The sequence below is a fragment of the Paroedura picta genome, chromosome 10, assembly GCF_049243985.1.
Source record: "Paroedura picta isolate Pp20150507F chromosome 10, Ppicta_v3.0, whole genome shotgun sequence".
Lineage (NCBI taxonomy): Eukaryota > Metazoa > Chordata > Lepidosauria > Squamata > Gekkonidae > Paroedura > Paroedura picta.
In genome coordinates, this window is record NC_135378.1 from 79,132,580 (window position 1) to 79,146,900 (window position 14,321).

The 14,321-nt window shown below is 45.5% G+C and overlaps 1 protein-coding gene across 10 annotated transcripts in view; it reads left to right on the forward strand.

Moving 5' to 3' along the window:
- SEC31A (SEC31 homolog A, COPII component) overlaps window positions 1-14,321 on the forward strand; it is a 61,722-nt gene that overhangs the window by 25,877 nt on the left and 21,524 nt on the right. For all 10 annotated transcript variants that reach the window (XM_077301031.1, XM_077301033.1, XM_077301039.1 and 7 more), the window contains exons 11-18: window positions 1,108-1,341; window positions 2,569-2,643; window positions 5,593-5,643; window positions 8,133-8,210; window positions 9,213-9,279; window positions 9,385-9,563; window positions 12,100-12,226; window positions 13,608-13,753. In XM_077301031.1, coding sequence (XP_077157146.1) covers window positions 1,108-1,341; window positions 2,569-2,643; window positions 5,593-5,643; window positions 8,133-8,210; window positions 9,213-9,279; window positions 9,385-9,563; window positions 12,100-12,226; window positions 13,608-13,753 — 957 coding nt within the window. The remainder of the gene's footprint in view (window positions 1-1,107; window positions 1,342-2,568; window positions 2,644-5,592; window positions 5,644-8,132; window positions 8,211-9,212; window positions 9,280-9,384; window positions 9,564-12,099; window positions 12,227-13,607; window positions 13,754-14,321) is intronic.

Here is a 14,321-nt window from a genome sequence, read left to right on the forward strand (position 1 = left end):
CCACTCTGCGCCACAAGAGGCTCTTCTGAATCCCTGGTATCACCATTTAAAACTATTTAGCAGTAGGTGATGTGGAAGACGTCTTGCCTGAGGCCTTGGAGATCCGTTGCCAGTCTGAGCAGACAAAACTGATCTTGATGGACCCAGGGTCCAATTCAGTATAAGGCAGCTTCCTGCGTTCAAATACTGGAGGCCACATACATTAAACGAAGCCTAAGAACATTGTAATGAGATCTAGTTGTCTCATGGTCTGAACATGAGTGAATTTGAGTGTTTTTTTCCATTTGGGAAGCAGTACACACAAATTGAAGTGTGATGTAGGCGTAAGGTTTCCTTCATTCCAAGAAGTTTTCCATTCTCTGCAGATCACTGCATAATAGACTCCCCCAGAGCAAACATTAAACATCATTACCTGTAGCCCTGGTTTACAGCCCAGATTTGGGGCTAATCATGCCTCGCAGACATGTTGCCTTTTGGGAACACACTTTAAGGGCATTAACAATTAATAGCAAGTGAACACACATAAAGTCGCCTTGGGGTCATGGTGGCCTCAGATCTAGAGAGACGGGTTTGATTCCGCAATCCTCCTCCACGTGCAGCCAGCTGGGTGACTTTGAGCTTGTCACAGTCCTGTTAGAGCTGTTCTCACAGAGCTCTCGCAGTCCCACCTATCTCACAGGGTGGCTGTTGTGGGGAGAGGAAAGGAAGGTGATAGTAAGCTGCTTTGAGGCTCCTTCAAGTAGTGAAAAAGCAGGGTATAAAAGTTCGTATACTGAATCAGACTACTGGTCTGTCAAGGTTAGCATTGTCTACTCAGGCTGGCAGCAGCTCTCCAGGGTCTCGGGGCAAGGTCTTGCACAGCACCTACTGCCTGGTCCTTTTGCCCTGAAGATGCCAGGGATCGCACCAGGGACCTTCAAGAAGAAGAAGAAGAAGAGTTGGTTCTTATATGCCGCTTTTCCTTACCCGAAGGAGTCTCAAAGCGGCTTACAGTCGCCTTCCCATTCCTCTTCAGCATGCAAAGCAGAGGTTCTTCCACTGAGCCACAGCCCCTCCCCTAAGCCGAGTGGCGTATAAATCCTCTCCCTGGCGTGCTTTATGTTTCAGTTTGGAGGGAAGCTAGTTACGTTTGAGAACACAAAGCCTCAGCAGCAAGGAGCAGAACAGCAGCCGCAGCGCTATCACGCCTACATCAGCCAGGTCGTCACCGAGAAGGAGTTCTTGAGCCGTTCCGACCAGCTGCAGGAGGCCGTGCGGGCAGAAGCTTTCGTCACCTATTGTCAGAAGAAAGTCGAAGCTGCCAAGAACGACTTTGAGAAGAATGTGTGGTCCTTCTTGAAGGTAATTACGAGTGGGGATGGAATGTTAAAGGGTCCCCGTTGCTGTCAGACTCATTGTTCAGATTGTTTAGCGTGTGAAAAACGAGAGACAGTGAGTGATGGTGAATGAGAGAGCCCCTTTAAATGTTTAAATGTCTTTGGGGCACCACTCCTCCGTGAACAGCTTCTCTTCATCGAGGGGAAAATTTAAATGACCCAGCCATGTGGTCAGGATCAGGGACCAATAGCACAGACCTTGCTCCTACAAGGGAGGAGAGATACCAGTTCCGTGTGAAAGACTCCTCTGATGCAACCCAGCTACTGCCGGTGGGTCATTTAAAGGGCATCTCAGCTGCCAAGGAGGCAGCTTTAAAGGGCATCTCAGCTGCCAAGGAGGCAGCTTTAAAGGGCATCTCAACTGCCAAGGAGGCAGCTTTAAAGGGCATCTCAGCTGCCAAGGAGGCAGCTTTAAAGGGCATCTCAGTTGCCAAGGAGGCAGCTTTAAAGGGCATCTCAGCTGCCAAGGAGGCAGCTTTAAAGGGCATCTCAGCTGCCAAGGATGCAGCTGACAAATGAGTTGGTCGTGCACAGCTAGAGGGACATTTTGAAAGGCCCTTCTTTGCAGGCAAGAGGGTAGGTGCAGAAAGTGAGTAATTTCCATTGTGAAATCGCTGGGTGACGGTTGCTTGAATGGAACGCAGCATTGTGAAGCGGGCAAAGTGTGCTTGTCATCCACATGTGGTGATCATTCCGGGCTTTTATGGCGATCGGGTCAATGCATAAGATTTCTCTTGGCGTGTTCCCATAAAGTGTGAGCTTGTGAAGAAAGATCAAAATTCTCAGGAGCTATCAGGGAAGAGCAAGACATCATGGCAGTACTATAAGCTTGTTAGATTGGTCCCAGTTTCTATGCTCTTTGAGCGCTAGGCATACTCCTCTCTGGTTTTTACATTCACCCAGTTACCACTGATGAGAACTCTCAGTTTCATTGGTCGCTTTGGACAATGAGGTTTGCAATTCCAGTGGACACGATGTGTGCTGTGCTCCTTCTCACACACCGGTTTGAGGAACACTTCAATTATCGATTCCTTGTATGTATTATGTCCTGCTAAAAACAACTTTACTATGTTCATTTGTAGCAAAAAAAAAAAGAGAGAGAAGAAGATAGGATAAGGAAACGGAACAAAACAAAGATGAAATATGTTTCTAAAATATTTCAATTCCCATGTTTTTGTTTTTTCTTACCAAGGTGCATTTTGAGGAGGATTCACGTGGCAAATACCTGGAACTCTTGGGGTACAAGAGAGAGGACTTGGGGAAGAAGGTAAGCGTATACAGAAGCTGTTGGCGTCTACAGAGACTTCTCAAAGTATTCAGGACTGTCCATCACAATATTGTTTGCTACAGCGAGTCAGATGTTTGGATGTGCAGGCAGATGGTTACTCTGTGCCCCAGATTGGAAGTCTTGAGTATGCATTTGTATTCTTAACATTACGTGCTGCTTTGTTAACGAAGCACAAAGATCTGCTTTGGTAACCGTGTTGCTGTTATTTATTTCCTTTTCATGAACAAAGCTTTTTTCAATGAGCACGCCACTGCTTAGAAAGGTGCCTAGTAGCAATTACAATTTGCCAGTTGTGAGTTGCATCCTCCCCTGGAAAAACAGCCAGGTGGTACAGGACACGGCAGTCCCACCCTTTCTTCCAAGGTCCCCACGCCTGTCCTATTGTCTCCTTGTTTGGCCGCCGTTTTCTTCTCTTTCTGCCACAGCAGAGTCAGGCGTTGGAGTCTGGAAACCAAATTAAAAATTGAACTGGGAAACAAGCAAGCTGGGAGAGACAGTCTGTGCTTCAGGAAGGTTCTTCAGAGAAAGGAGGCAAGCCAGAGTCAGCAGCTGATCAGAAGGCTTGCTCTATGAGCTGCTTTATTTCTACAAAGTTACTAGCTGCAATACCCCTTTGCATGCATCAGTGGTGCACTACAGGGGTAGTCAACCTGTGGTCCTCCAGATGTTCATGGACTACAATTCCCATGAGCCCCTGCCAGCATTTGCTGGCAGGGGCTCATGGGAATTGTAGTCCATGAACATCTCGAGGACCACAGGTTGACTACCCCTGCACTAGAAGGCAGTACAAAACAAAAAAGGGGAACAAAACCTAAACTAACTAGCCAAGCTAGGAACCCGAAGGCTGAGCTACAAGGATAATTTTAAAATGCAAGTATTTATTACAGTAAAGTGCACAAGTCGAAAATTAAGAACATCGATAAAACACAATTGTACACAGTATGGCATTTCACAGATTCACATGGAACGCGTTTCGACCCTTTGGTATCGGTATACAATTGTGCTTGTATCGATGTTTTTAATTTTTTTGTGTACTTTATTGTAATAAATATTTGCGTTTTAAAATTATCCTTGTAGCCCGCACTAGAAAGCAGGCCAGGCGCTCCCTCTTCTTGCAAGCTGTCATAGTGGCAGAGGGTGAGCAACATCAGAATTTCCTAGTGATAATGTTTGTTAGCGTTGTGCATCATCAGCGATCCTCAAAAAGAAGCTGGCTGAGCATTTCCTAGTGGTGATAGCAGCAATAAAAATAAAAGGAAACCATGTGACTCAGCAATCACTTATAGTCCAAGAAAATTGCCTTCAGCCACAGTAAAAGCATTTCAGTTTGGTCATTTAACCTGCGGGGAACCATGTATCTTCACAGTGTGAAGCGGAATGATGAAAAATGTCTTCCCTTTAACATCATAGAAACAGAGGGCGTAAAAGAACTAGCACCGTAGATATGATCCAGTTTCGCAATTCTTCCTCAGCTCCTTCATCAGCTACTGTGAAGAACAAGCAGAACAATCAAACAATGGCAGAAATGGAACTTAAAAACCAGTTTACAAAACAAACTGTTACTCACCACCCGGCCACAGAGCACATAGTCTCTTAGAAGCAAATATGGGTCATTAGTAAGCAACACCAAAGTAAACTCTATATATAACCACTAACTACTTGCAGGTGCGTCCACACACTTGCCTCTTACAATTACAGTTAAATGAATTTAACACAAGCTGCGTATCGTTGCGGTAATCACTAGATGGTTTTGTAATGGACTCATATCCGGGGTGTGCTAGCTCTTTTGCTGCCTCTGTTTCTATGATACTAATTGAAGACATTTTTTCTTCATATTCTGCTGTATTCCGTGAAGACACATGGCTTTATCAAGATTAAATAGAGAAGAAGAAGAGTTGGTTCTTATGTGCTGCTTTTCCCTACCCGAAGGAGGCTCAAAGGGGCTTACAGTTGCCTTCCCTTTCCTCTCCCCACAACAGACACCCTGTGGGGTGGGTGAGGCTGACACACCCCTGATATCACTGCCTGGTCAGAACAGCTTTATCAGTGCTGTGGTGAGCCCAGGGTCTCCCAGCTGGTTGCATATGGGGGAGTGCAGAATCGAACCCGGCATGCCAGATTAGAAGTCCGCACTCCTAACCACCACACCAAACTGGCTCTCTCCAAACTGGCTGTCTAACACGAGGGATTAACTTTAGTGCAGGTGAAGTCACCCGTGTTGGAATACAAATGATAACTGAACCACACGGTTTCCTTTTATTGAATGCTGCATCGTCCTGCATGATTCCCCTCTGTGTTATTTTGATTTTCAAGTGATGCTAGCAGAGCCTAGACTAGACTCAGACCCTTAATCCTATTGCCTCCTTGTTCGGCCGCCGTTTCTTCTCTTTCTCTTAATGTTTAGCGTTCCAAGGAATTCACAATCCCTAATAATATCAGGGCAGCATCTTGTCAAGGGACCGTTATAAGTATGTGTTTGATTTGCAGAGATGCTTCATCTTAAACGTGTGTCAGGACCCTGCTCCGTAAGCCCAGGTGCTTGTGGGGTGGCTGGGGTTATCCACTGACTGACGGCACATGTTCCCTTCCTTCTGAGTTTAATAGCTCTCATAATTTAAGTATTTTTCTTCTTCTAGGTCTCTGTTTTATATTCTCTAATAATCACCGTTCTGCTGCACATGGCGAAAATAAAATAAATAGGCTTTAGACAGATGCATGCCTGACTTTAGGAAGCAGTGGTTTCCAGATGAGATTAACATACAAATCAGTAAATCTTTCACTAAGCGTCAGGGATATCATTGTGGGGTATTTTAAGCAGGATGTCAAAAAGGATTTAAACTGCATTTCCGGTATCTGACTAACGGGGGCTGTTGGAGGTTTGTTGCTTTGTTCTCCAAGATTAACTGTACCAAATTTCCCCCTCTTCAGATTACATCAGCTCTTAGTAAGGAAAGCCTTCATCACAGAGAGCAGGAGGAGGTAAGAAAGCAAAGGCAACAGTATTGCCAGAGGAGTTTGATAAGGACTGGAAATTAAGTCCCCATTCCCCTCTCCCCATAGAGGTCTGTCTCCCTTGCAAGTTTGGTCCTTGCACCAAAACACATGAATCATCCGTATTGGTGCTTTTGTTTACATTCTGGAAATTCTGCAGAATTTCCCTTTCTGCAGAAGGAAGGGAAAACAGGTGGGGGGGGCTGGGGACTGGGGGGGAACTGACTTCTTAGCAATGTAAAAAATAGCTTACTTTTTCATTTGTCCCATTAAAGTCATTTCACAAGAGAGGGATTCATCTTGCCACGATGATATGGTTTGCCTTTATGTCAGTGTGTTTGCAAACTCACTGTAGTCTCAGCTGCATTTTACGCAGGAGTTTTGACAGCGTAATCTCTCCCGCTAACCCTTTCAGATTCCTTTGGGATTACTGGTCTTTGCCTGCACAGAGCAAGTGCTCTTTTCTTGAATGTTCTGAATTTTATATGTGTCTTAAAACATGTCAGAGTTATTTTCCTTTTTAAAAAAGATGACAGCTAAGGATTTGTTTTGGTGACAGGAATCAGAGCCGCATAGCAAACCTCCAACCCAGAAAGGAAAAAAAATAGCCAGGCAACTTTAGATTATAGCAGTGTCTCACTGTTGCAGTAGCCCCACTTTCTTCGCAGAAGAGCTAAGGATCCTGCCGGATATCAGCTTTCCGCAGGGCCTGAAAGACCGAGCTCTTCCGCCAGGCGTATGGTTGAGGCTGGGTTGAGGTCCCGAAATTACCATCAGGGGGATCCCCTAGAGTTGGTGAGGTCAGGTCCCCTGCTCTTAAGGAAAGAGCTCCAGTTTGCTAGCTGGAGAGGGGTGGGGGAGAGGAGATGGGTTTCACTCCAACTAATAGCCATCTTAATATATTTTAATGTGTGGGCATTTTAAGGGTTTCTAGTTTTTACAATTGTATTGTAAACCGCTGTGAGTCTTTGAGAGCGGAGGTATATAAATCGAAGAATGAATGAATAAATAGAACATGCATGGCTGCAATACCACTCTGTTTCTACATGCAGCGGGGGCAGTGAGCCCACGGGAAAGTAGGCTGGTGACTTCCCCTCCAGGCTGCCATGGTGGCCCTGACTTTTTATCATCTCCAGCTGGGCAGGAAGAATGGCTGCACCTTTGCAGTGGGGTGTCTAAGAGCATGAGCCAGAAGCCAGAAAGTTACTGATGGGGAACATAAATGCCTGCCGGCCTGCCTGCCCGCATACATAATCGAATAAATAAATAATCTACCCTTGGCTCAAGTTTCATTACATTTAGGCAAGCCGATATTCTTTCATCATAAGGCGGCTCGATCATATTTTGGACGCTTGCCGGGTCTTTTGATTTTTGGCTGTGAAGTCTCAGCTGACCGTAACTTTGTACAGTTTAAAGCAGGGGTAGTCAAACTACAGCCCTCCAGATGTCCATGGAATGCTGGCAGGGGTTCATGGGAATTGTAGTCCATGGACATCTGGAGGGCCGCAGTTTGACTACTCCTGGTTTAAAGGCAAGAGACATTCAGAGGTGGTTTGCTACTGCCTGCCTCCCTGTAGTGACCCTGGTATTCCTTGGTGGTCTCCCCTCCAAAAGCTGACCCGGGCAGGCCCCGCTTAGCATCGGAGATCCGACAAAACTGGGGGTGTCCTAAAATATCCAAGTCAGAACTGTGTCTTAGATAAAACAATTTTTGTCTTTATTCCTCTGCAGTAACTAAGCCTAGTATTTACTAGGCTAGGCAGGGATTCATGTGTCTAGACATAGTTTGACCAATAGCTTCCCGATGTTTCCTCCCTTCTCCCCACCCCTTAGAGTTCATTTGCTCCCTTTCCCCGTGCTCCTCAATGTCTCTTCATTCTCTCTCCCTCTCCCCCATCATTACAGCCCCTCCCCCCCCACACACACTTTTTCTCCTTGGGGCTCACACATCATCTCTTTTACCCTCTGCAAGAATAGCGAATCCCAAGTCCAGCTTGTGCAAAGAGCTCCAAGCTTCTCTTGCACGGCACAGCAAGGAGCTTTCCTTTCAAGCTGCTGGGTGCTTGTGGCGATGTGATTTCTCCCAAACATCCTGCATCTGAGCACAAGGCAAAGGGACACTTTGCCACGGAACTGCCACCCCGAAGGTTCTGTTGTTTTTGCTTGTTGTTCCCGTGGGTTTTTAAGCAAGCCAGGCAGTATTTCTTCATCCGTTTGTCACCTCCGCAGGCTTCCCTCCCGCTCCCTTGCGTGGGCTGCAGCTGCCTTTCCACGATTTTACACTTTGACAGCTATTAGTCACCGACTGTACAAAAGAAGGAAGATCTTCTTTTGTTCTTCCTGGAACTGCGGTGTTACTAACTGGAGGTCTTTGGAGGAGGGGAGGACTGGTGTCGGGTTGGGCTGGGTTGTCTGCATTGGCATCTTTCACTTTGCTTAAGCGTCTTTGAAACCCGCTGTTCTCTTCTCTGTGAAAGGCTCTTGAGGAATCTGACCAGCTTGCACAGAGTGATGGTGAAGAGAGTCCGGCTGATAAGGATCAGCTCTTGGGAGAGGTACTCATTCTCTTCTGTTCTGACTGTGCTTATTAACTTATTCCTGGTTGCTCTTTCACTTTCTAACATGCCTAAGTATGTATACCGGGAGTCCCCAACGTGGTACACGGCAATGCCTTTGGTGGCATCTACCAGGTAATTTAAAAAATGGCTGGGGCCAAGGAGGGCTGTTTCATGTCAGGGCTTCTGAGATCCGATTGGCTGGGCATATTAAAGTATTGTTCCTGCAACAGCTGCCATTACAGTACTGGCTTTATTCTCTTTCACACCTCTTTCCTAATGTTTTTTTCTTTTTAAGTTATCCCTCTTAGGCAATTGTAAGCTGCTTTGGGACTCTTTTGGGTAGTAAAAAGCAGGGTACAAAAACCCAGCTGCATTCCCAGTTGTCGGCTACCAACATGTCTAAGAGTATCTTTATATTCCAAAGGGGTTAAGTTTGTAGATTGTGCATGCACTGAATTTGTGAGCAATGGATCTTACCCAACCGGCCTGGATGCGTCTAAGAAAACAAAACTTCCTTTCAGTTTTGTCCTTCGTATTTTTCTGTGTACATGATCGCTCACAGATTTTCATTGTTAAAGTCTTCTGCTTCAAGAGACTTCATTATGGTGTCAGCTGGGTTTTTTGGGGTGGGTGGGGGCTGTGTTTCTCTGGCTGGCTCCTTTTGTTACATGGGCACCTTTCCAAATCTGTGAACAGCAGGTTCTGATACTTTAGCGTTTTAGTTGAGCGGAATGGACATGCACAGTTTTGTCTCTGTGCCCACGGATTTTTGACTCGAATGGGTGGGTGAAGAGGGCTGGTAGATGAAATTGCACTGCTGTGGCTTTTCTAAACCTGTGTCAGACAGTGAGAATGTCCACAAGCAAGTGACTTCTAAGGAGAAGACGCAAGCAGGAAAAGGCCTCCTGTTTTCCCGGTGAAATCTATATTATTTTTATTTGGATTTATTTCAAAGCCGCTCTTTAAATCTCACTAAACCGCATTCATTGTCCCCCTTAGCATGCAAAAGAAGAGACGGATACCTTATTGCCTTCGAAGGAAACCTTTAACATTTCTGTCACCGGAGGTAAATCAACGGCCTTTCCCCTAAAACAATCCCGTTCATGATTTGAACTTATTTTTTTTGCAACAGTGTAGCTGAAAAGTAATCCTACCATTCTTCTCATTCCAGACATCGATGGCCTTATCACTCAGGCATTGCTGACTGGGAACTTTGAGAGTGCCGTTGACCTCTGCCTCCATGACAACCGCATGGCGGATGCCATAATCCTGGCTATAGCTGGTGGCCAGGAGCTGCTGTCGAAGACACAGCAGAAGTACTTTGCAAAGACACGAGGCAAGATTACCAGGGTATGTCGGCTTTTAAAGGGGAGGCATGGAAATGACTTGCCTGGGTCCTTGCAGTCTTCCAGAATAATTGGGTAATCTCCAGGCACGGTAGACAGGTTTCCATGTGTACAGAGGTAAGTTAGTAGAGGATAGTTTTGTGGGTGGAGGAGATATATGGTGCTTTGAGTAAGAAGGGTCTACTGCACAGCTAAAGGGCCGATTTCTTATTTCCTGATAAGCAGTCAAGAGCAGGCTGCAGGATCACGTGATCCTTCCCCACATGACTTGCCTGCCACAACCACAGTTCACACCTGTATGCATGGATCACCTAAGAGAAGGGACATGTGATCTCCAGCTTCCTTGAGTTTTAGGCTAAGAATCCACTCTCTTTTCACATTCAGATAACAGGTGTTCTGGTTGACATATCAAAAAATTCTGCATTATAGCCATTTGGTTCTATCACACGTCACCTTTTCCTGCTCACTTTTTGGTTTGGAATAGAGCTATGTACGAGTTTGTTTCTTTAAATAAGTTGTTGAATAGAGAAGACCTTCCCATTTCCCTCTAGGGCATGCTGGCCTGTACAGATCTCTCCTGCCTTTCCTTCCTCCCCTTTCCTTCATGTACGTTGCGGAGACAGGGACATTAAGGTTTTAGACTGGGTACCTAAAATATCCAGTCTCAACAAGAGAATTCGCTGAACCCTGCCAAAGCGCTCACCCCTAGTCCGGGGTCAGTCTAGGGCAGGGGTAGTCAAACTGCGGCCCTCCAGATGTCCATGGACTTCAATTCCCAGGAGCCCCTGCCAGCATTCGCTGGCAGGGGCTCCTGGGAATTGTAGTCCATGGACATCTGGAGGGCCGCAGTTTGACTACCCCTGGTCTAGGGAAACCTCAAACAAGGCAAACACTCATCTAGATCAGCAGTCTCCCATTGGAGTTGGCATCTTTTCCTGAACGGACATCCCTCTCAGTGGGCCCGCTTGTTTTCCTAACATCTTATCAGCATTTGACAGCTGCTCACCGCCTTCTCAAGACCCACAAGCTTTGTTGTTTGTCCTTACAAGGGCCACCAGAGCAATAACTCAAAAGTAAATGGCTCTTCCTGTGGGAGGTGTTGAATCATTCAGGCAGGCCCAGCTTTAGGCAATCAAGTTCCTGAATGAGATTATCAAGATCCTGGAAATCCTAATGCTGAGGACAAAGGTGCAGCTGTGTGGTTCCAGCCTTGGAACTTTGCAGTTGCTAGAGAGATTAGTTCCCAGTGGCAGAGTGTTTATGGAAAAAGACATTTGGGAGTGCCATACGTACAGTTGTGAAAGTATCTGCAAGCAAGGTTAACATGCTGCAGCTTTGAAGTCTCTCCCCTTTTTGCCTGTTCGCCTCTTTTTACCTTAACTCCCCCGGGTTTTAGGCACTCAAGTCTCTGGTTTTGTATTAAACACATTTCTTTGAAGAGAAGACCAGAAGTTTAATAGAATTAATTGCAGCATAAGCATTCAAAGGTCAGAATGCGGTTCATGAAAGCATATGCTGGGGGTGGGGGGGGGGGAGTTAATGGTCTTCAGGATTCTGCTGGACTTCTGTTTAATTTTGCTGCAACATGCTAATGTGGCTGTCCCCCTCAAGCGATGTTCAGTTTGAAGTGTTTATATTGTGAAGTCTTGACATGTACACACTTGAACTTTTTAAAGAGAAAATGTTAAATAGATGTTCCTAACAATGTAGTCCCTTAACTCAGAGGTAGTCAACCTGTGGTCCTCCAGATGTCCATGGACGACAATTCCCTTGAGCCCCTGCCAGCGTTTGCTGGGAATTGTCGTCCATGGACATCTGGAGGACCACAGGTTGACTACCCCTCCCTTAACTCACTTACACAGTTATACCCAAAACAACAGTGTCACATTCAGTAGTTGTAGCTTATAAACTAGGGCTTGATCAAAGACTGGTTGGTTGCAACGTCTAGCTACAGGCAGCCCAACAAACTGGGGTTTGTCATGAGATTTGCTAACCATGATTTGTGATCATTATTACTTGTGCCAAATGGCAGGGTTTTTTTAACAAAAATTATTTATTATTTTTTAATTTATATTTACAATTATAGTCTGCCCTTCTTGAACCAGTCACCTTGGGGCAGCATGCAGGGTAATAAAAAATAAAACCATAAGACACATAAATACAGTTAAAAACCTCTACAAGCTAACAGTGCGGTGTTATTAGCTGAGTCATTGTCTGAGGGAGGAAGGATGTGGGCAGAGGACCCCAAACTGGTAGGGGAAGCCCATGATGTTCTCGTTCTTCCAGGCAGACTGGCTTCAATCTGGTGGAAAGAGCTCCATCTTTCAGGCCCTACAAAACTGTGCTAGCTCCGTCAGGGCCCTGATGTTCTCCAGGAGCTCCTTCCACCAGCGGTGCCCTTCTTGACAGCCATCTGATTCCCGAGATGGCAACATAAGGAGGATTTCCTCCCTGGTGCAAGACCGTAGGAATCAGGCAAGCCAAGGCTTACTCATCTTCTGAAGGCCGTTTGCGTGTGTTTCCTTTTCTTCGTTTTCCAGCTCATCACTGCCGTTGTCACCAAGAACTGGAAGGAAATAGTGCAGTCGTGTGACCTGCAGAATTGGAAAGAAGCTCTGGCCGCAGTGTTGACATACGCTAGGCCGGATGAATTTGCAGCTCTTTGTGGTAAGGAAAAGCAGGAACGGATAAAATGGCTGTTGGTCAACTACTAGAGCACTTTTCCATATCCCCCCCCCCAATAAAATAAGATGCACTTAATGTATTTAGAATTCCATTTTTGAAGCTGAAGCTGATGTCCAGTGTCTTACAGTGCACTTCATTAGCTGCCTACTCCATAACATTTGTTAAGTGTGCATGTTTACTATACTGTTACCATACTTTCCCAATATGTGTGGACTTCAAGTTGGCTTACAAATTCTATAAAAGCAGTATATAAAAATGAGTAAGACAAGGAGAAGAGCAAAAGGCCTAGGGTCTTCACCCTTCCTCTTTTTTGCCGTTTCTGCTTTTCTGTGTTGCTCTAACCTTCCAAATTGGCCAATCCATGGCTTAAAACCTGGTTTCAGTAATTTGGAGATGGCCACATGCTACAGTTTAGCTGGTTCCAATGTGAAAACAAACTATGGTTGTTGGAAACTACAGCTAATACTCCTTTGCTGGTTCTCCTTCCCATTATGGACCAGGGAAATTCTGTACACTTAAAAACATTCTTTTTAAAATGAGAGAGGAGGAAGTATCTGCTTCATAGCCACTGAATCACAAAAGGAGAGAAGGAAAGTGAAGGGAGCAAGTGGAGGGAGAATGTTGTACATTCGCGATTGTCGGTACCCTTTGAACATAATGTCAAAAGAGCCCTGCTGGATCAGACCAGTGAGGGTCCATCTAGTCCAGCTTCCTGTCTCACACAGTGGCCAGCAAGTCCCTCTGGACGGCCAACAACAGGGCTTAGAGGCTGAAGCATTCCCTTGACACTTGGTGCCTCTGAATTGTGGAGGTTCCAATCAGTCAACGTGACTACTAGCCATTGATAGATTTATCCTTCATGAAACCCTTTTCATAGAATCACAGAATCATAGAATTCGAAGGGGCCACACAGGCCATCTAGTCCAACCCTGTGCTCAACGCAGGATCAGCCCAAAGCATCCTAAAGCAAAGCTTCTTATTCAAAGCTGCTTATTCCTGTGGCCATAACTAAATCCTCTGGCAGCAAATTCCACAATAGAATCACTCTATCAAGTAGTATTTCCTTTTGTCCCTCCTGAGCCTACTGCCCATCAGATCCATTGGATGCCCTTGAGTTCTAGAATGTTAGGAGGAGGAGTAAAACTTCTGTTCCTCAACTCGCCACCACAAGCATAATTTTATAAACATCTGTCATGTCCCCCCCTGAGTCATCTTTTTCCTAAACTGAAAAGTCCCAGATTCTTTGGAGGGCTGGCACATCATTTCTGAAGGGAGTCACTGACATGCCTTTTGCGATCCTTGATGTTCACTGCATTGGTTCACCTATACCTGTATTTCCTTGCCTCTTCTTCCTAATTATTAGATTTGTTGGGGACTAGACTTGAAAACGAAGGGGATAGCCTCCTGCAGACCCAGGCTTGCCTGTGTTATATCTGTGCTGGGAACGTAGAAAAACTCGTGGCCTGTTGGACTAAATCTCAGGATGGAAACAACCCTCTCTCTCTTCAGGTTAGTATCCTGGTCATTGACGAAAGATGATATAGGCCCCATTTCTGATATGTTCCCTGTGAGCTGCATGGCATCTGCCTGGCGCTTGAAAATTCTGTAAGCTTTGAAAATCGTCTGGTATTTTTGAAAGCAAGCTGTAGTTCCACTGACCAAAATGGTGAAGAGTTTGGCCCACTCCTTACATAATAAGATGATAAGTTAGCAATTGTAAAAAGAAACTCCGAAAAGCTGGCATTCTTTTAAGCACCTTAGAAGAGGCTGTTTTGCCACGTGGTCTTTTTGTTCATTTTTCCTGAAAAACTGTTTTGCTACAGAGTTATACCTTGACATTAGTTGTATTGTGCTAGTTGAAACATCCTGGGCTTGCTCACTAAAGCGATATTTGTGCCCCTACAAAACAGCTGTTGGATGGCCAGGTACAGCACTAAAGCATATTTATTTATTTTTATTATTGCCCGCTTTTCTTCCTGAGCAGAGCCTCAGAGTGGCTTTTCACATTGTTCCCCCCTCTTCCACCTAATTTTCGCCAGCACCACCCTGTGGGAGTCTGTGAGGCTGAGACACTGTG